The sequence below is a fragment of the Anopheles aquasalis genome, chromosome 2 (assembly GCF_943734665.1).
Source record: "Anopheles aquasalis chromosome 2, idAnoAquaMG_Q_19, whole genome shotgun sequence".
NCBI lineage: Eukaryota > Metazoa > Arthropoda > Insecta > Diptera > Culicidae > Anopheles > Anopheles aquasalis.
This window is the reverse complement of record NC_064877.1, coordinates 72,495,647-72,500,646: the sequence shown is the minus strand read 5'-3', so window position 1 is coordinate 72,500,646 and position 5,000 is coordinate 72,495,647. Positions and strand designations below refer to the sequence as shown.

The following is a 5,000-nucleotide window of genomic DNA, read 5'->3' as shown; positions in this document are numbered from 1 at the left end:
TTGTTGGTTCTTTTTTAATGCTGCCTCGGCAAACAATTGTTTCAATCCCCCACTCCCGCTACATACCAGAAGGTGCCGAATGCCAATGCAACACCATGAAGTGAATTGCATCGGAAGTAGTCGGAAAAGTGGAACCGGAAAAGGCGCGGTCAATTACCTTGTATTTGTATAAATCGTGAACGGTACACGTCATCACTCCTTCCCGGCCGACAGGAACGGTCATGTTGGCAATTGGCGCACTGAACTTCGGTTCAACTGTGCGATGGATTCGCGGCCATTCGAAGGACGGTCGGTTGGTTCATGTGTGTCGTATGCGAAACATCGAGAAAGGGAAGAAAGAGAGAAAAAAACGGGAAGAAAAGAATGAAAAGTTTTCCGTCAATTAAGTTATTCCCCCGACGGGAGGTGCCCTGTCGTGTTGTAACTACTTTGAAATCGAATAAATCTTGTGAAATGCACCGAAGCGCAACATGATTATGTGACTGTTTACTTAAGACCTTCATTACCAAGCCCACCAGCTCCACTAGTTCCCCCGCCCGAGGAGAAGTTTCCGTGCACTTCCGTTGCAATTGTTTACTTGGCAAGAAGTAAAAGTTCTGGCCACTTTGTGGTCGCGGTCAATGGCGGTGCACCGAGGGGGGCGCCACTCTCCGTCAATTGCATGTGACGACTACTTTCTCGTTGCAATGCTCGACCGGCGACATGTGGCTGCAAATGCGACCGTTTATCGCTAGAACCTAGCATTAGCAACAACATCGGTCGAATGACACACTCGCGCTGGGCGAAAGGGAGCATAGAGTTGTTGCAACAATATCGCGATAACAGGTCAGGAAGTCGATCCGGAAGGAGAAAATCCATCGAAACTCAATAACACATTTGCCCCTTAACAGTTTGCCGGAGTTTACTGGACCGGATCCCGTTCTTCCGAACTAAGACGAGGAGTTAGAAGAGTGCTGATGTGGTAAAGGTGGATAGGGAGAGAGAGAGGATAAACTTTTGCCACAATTTCACCACAATTACCAGCGAAGGAAAACATTTTCCTCGAGAGCGAGCGACCGATCGATCGCAACCTCGCGCTATTGATTTATAATTGCTGACGTACGCCAGAACGTCACGAACGTCTTCGAAACAGCTGGAGGCAACGAATTAAGTGAGGCTGAAACCTGGTGCTAGTAGGTTGATGGTTAAAGGTTAATCAGCGTCATTCCGTTGCTTGTGGGTGCCCCTTTTTCGTGCTTTCACCAGCACCAGGAGCATAACTATTTCGCGGCGCCAGTAATCAACCATTGATTTGTGAAGTGGTTCATCGAGTGCGTGTAATTAGCCGCGCATTCGTCGATTCGCCTACCTGAGGCGCCAATTTAAAGATAAGATTTTGGCTTTATGTGTGGCAAAATCTGACAGATGGACTGAATTTAATGGAACGGAATGGTGGCTTGGAATGCGAATGTGGATTAACAGTAATGAGGTTACCGGTCGCTGCTGAACTGAATAGATATTTGTAAAGGAAATTCCTATGTATGAGATTCTTGTTCGGTTTCGATTTCACATACTCAGATTTTCCAGTTTTCTTCATTAATTCTACAAAATGTTATTGAACAATAGCTCCAATCAAAATTTAAATCAATGGAACGAATCATTCTAGCTGTCGATTACATGCCATATACATTTTATCAGTTGAATATCAATTTGTTTGCTCAATAGATGATTTTTTTTTAACATATATAAGGACGGACGAGCCGTATGTTTAACTCAATAGATGATGATTGCTATAAATCTATTTCGATTGAAATATTTGTAACATGATCCAATAAAGACTCTATTTGAATTACTATTCATTACTAAATAATAGGTACTGGAAAACACAACAGGATGATTGGTCAAATCGAATTGACCCCAGTTTATTCTATAAATTTTTAAATCTTGATGTCTTTAAATAAGGATGGACCAAGAATGATTATTTTTATGCAACAAAGTCGTCACAAATAAAAGAAATTTGTAGCACATTTTATAAAGATTACAAGGCATGGGTTATGTGAATTAAAAAAAATGTTTCAAAATATTCTTAAAACAAACTGTATTTAACCAAAAACGCACAATTCGCTGGTTCGGTCGAGGAACGTTTGCCACTTGAATAACATTTCTTCGTTGTTAAAGAGCACCCCACCACCCAAAAAACCCTCAAACAATTGCTTCCCTCCTGCTATTGCTGCTTTCCCTTTTGAAGCAAACCGTTGGCACCGTATCAGTTGCATCCATTGTCACTTCATTGATCCCCGGATCGCCGTTAGAGAACTGCCTGCCGTGACCGTCCGTCCACCCGATAAGAAACTTCTCAGACTTTTGCGGTCCTTCCCCGCGGACATCCCGCGGACTCGTCAAAAACCCGCGCGAAAGAATGCAGCACAATCGGGCTTTCGGCTCTTCACCGCGTGTCCCACGATTCAGAGCCTTTTTCCTCAGGTTTTTCGCCAACAAAGTACTAACGCAAAATCCCTTTTGTACGCACCGGGCGGCGACTTAAGAACTATATCCCGCGAGAGCCAACCCGTTGCTGTCCGTCCCGTCCCGTTCCTATTGTTCTTTCAAATGTGCACCCTCGGGGGCGACCACTAGGGGGTGGTTTTGCTATCTTCCGGTATTGTTGCGCGCAAAAACGCTCACTTCATTTGTCGTTTCGACAGTCATCCGTAGTCTGGATCGTGAGCTCACACTCTGGCGCATTACTTTCTCAAACAATAATCTCAATCCACCCAAGGACCGCCATGCGGAGCTCAGCGGGACACTATGGAGTTGGTGGGCACTTCCGGTTTTCCCCTGCCACCTTACTCCATCCGGTGAAAAGCGATTAAAAAGTGAAAGTTAACGGGCAAATGGTTGACGTTCCTTCGCTGCTTTCAAGTCGAAGCTCAGGGGCGCAGAAGTGGTCGCCAGAAAGCGTCAAGAAGGTCCTTACAATCAAACCCCAAAAACGACCGACCCAGTAATCCCCTCGGAGTGATAATTTATCGTCACCTTATGCAGGACATCCACGGACGAGGTGGAAGAGAGAGTGCGGTGAGTGAGGGTGGCGGAAAAAATGGGAAATTTATTGAAAGACCTCGCTCCACTGTCGCTTTTTCGGTGGGTTTTGATTGGATCGCTTTCTCTCTTTCTCTCCCTTTCACACAAACGATCTCTGTGCGTTGTGTTTATTTCTTGTTTGACTTCGATATCCTTTCTGAGAACGTTACTTTCGCTTGACATGCACTGGCGGGCGCCCCAAACACCACACCACGCCAGGTACCGAATCGAATGATACGCCAAATCCACGTTACCCTATCGACGTTGTAGGGTTTTTTCCTTCTCAAATGGAACTAAATTAGAATAATAAATTAGTAATGACATAATTTGTATTTGATTTCGCTTTTATTTGCGCCCACCAGTGAGTGGCTTTGGTCACCATCGCGTCACCGTTCGCTCGCACTAATTCGAACAATAATTGTCCATCGGTTTTCGACGAGCTACCTCAGGGTGCGATGTATCTTTTTGGTGGTGCGAGGACACTCCCGCCTTTCGAGTGTCGCTGAATGGCCTTCTCAGGAGCGGTGCTGGTGTGTAAATATTATGATTGCATGCCGCGAGCAGATTTAACACTACGATTCACCGATTCTTGAGGCCATAACATGGCGGAATGGCGGATTCCTATCTCGCCTCTGCGTCGCTGCGAAAAAAGGGAAAGTAATGGCTGCTGCTGTTGCTGTTGCCGGTAAGCGTGGGTGACCAAATTACTCATTTCCCTGCCATAAGTCTCTGCTTTGCTGGCTAGGGAGGGCAGTATATCCGTTTCTGTTTTCGCATCACCATTATGCTTAGCCTTGCCGAGTGCTTGTTTTCATTTGTTTGTTTATTGGGGCTTTGCTTGTGTTTTTAGGGGGGCGGTCGGAGTGCCAACTAACTGCTCAGCACCAAGTGCCACTATCGTCTAACAAATTGCTTGAAGCGCGATCAAATTAGCCACTCCCGCGGTGCGCTGCGTGCCCATTCCCGGGCTGTTTGTTGGCCGTTAAACATTTCCGCAGCATAACCTTTTTCCTGTGTTTGTTTTCCGTTTTTGGCCAGCTTTTATTATTTGTCGACTCCGAATGGCAGCTCGAAAGGATCCGCGGAACACGCTAATGAGCTGGAGTTGGTAAGGAAAGTACCTTTTGTTGGTGGCCTGTGAGTTACTTGGAGAGCTTTTACTTAACTTTGACGGGTTTGGAGAGTTTGAAAGAAAGTTAGAGAGGGAAGCAGCAGAGCAGCAGAGTCGTAGAGTATCTGCCAGGGTCACCCGTTTGGGAAATGGCCAGTCGAAGCCAACTTCCGGCACGGGATGTGTCCTGGTCGATTTGCTTCGGTGGCCAGTTTTATGCGGTGTTTACGTCACATTAGACCTCATCATCGACTTCCTTTCCACCGCTGGCACATGGTGGTGCACACGAAACACAACGACGAAGACGACGACGGCATCATTACGGCGGTTTCTCGCACGCTCAACGTCTTCACCTGGGGGAATGGAATGGAAAAGTTGGTTCTAGTCCAGCGTCAGGGGCCACCGCTTATTTACGGGCTGCAGTTCCGGTTAAGGAGGAGCCCGGAAGATCCGGTACCGTGCCACTTAACCGACACGGACGGACACGACACCATCAGTCGGCCAGTCCCGGGCAGCAGGAGGATAGTTTGCCAAGTTTATCGCTGCCGCCGGTTCGGCGGTCACCTCGGCCACCGGTTATGCAAAAAAAAAACCTCCACAACCTCCGCTGTGGCCCGAACCGAAAAGGGTGGAGGGTTAAATCGGTATTGACTTTTCAAAACTCACTCATGCTGACGTCTCTGTGACGTAGTGCCGGTGCACGTGCTGGTGGAAAAAAGGTCCTCGAAACTCGCCGCACTGGTCGGTCGTCGATGGATTGTTGGTCGAAATGGCGACCACAGAGCCGAACGAGTACAGAAATCGTAGCCCAGAGTGACCACTTGAG

General features: G+C 47.2%; 1 protein-coding gene across 1 annotated transcript in view; it reads right to left on the bottom strand.

Annotated features, from left to right (window-relative positions):
• Nucleotides 1-4,844, bottom strand: part of LOC126576996 (neurotrimin-like) — a 9,553-nt gene extending 4,709 nt beyond the window's left edge. The window contains exons 1-2 of the mRNA XM_050238347.1: nt 4,841-4,844; nt 158-255 (exon numbers count right to left, since the gene is read on the bottom strand). Coding sequence (XP_050094304.1) covers nt 158-255; nt 4,841-4,844 — 102 coding nt within the window. The remainder of the gene's footprint in view (nt 1-157; nt 256-4,840) is intronic.
• Between the last annotated feature and the right edge of the window lie 156 nt (nt 4,845-5,000).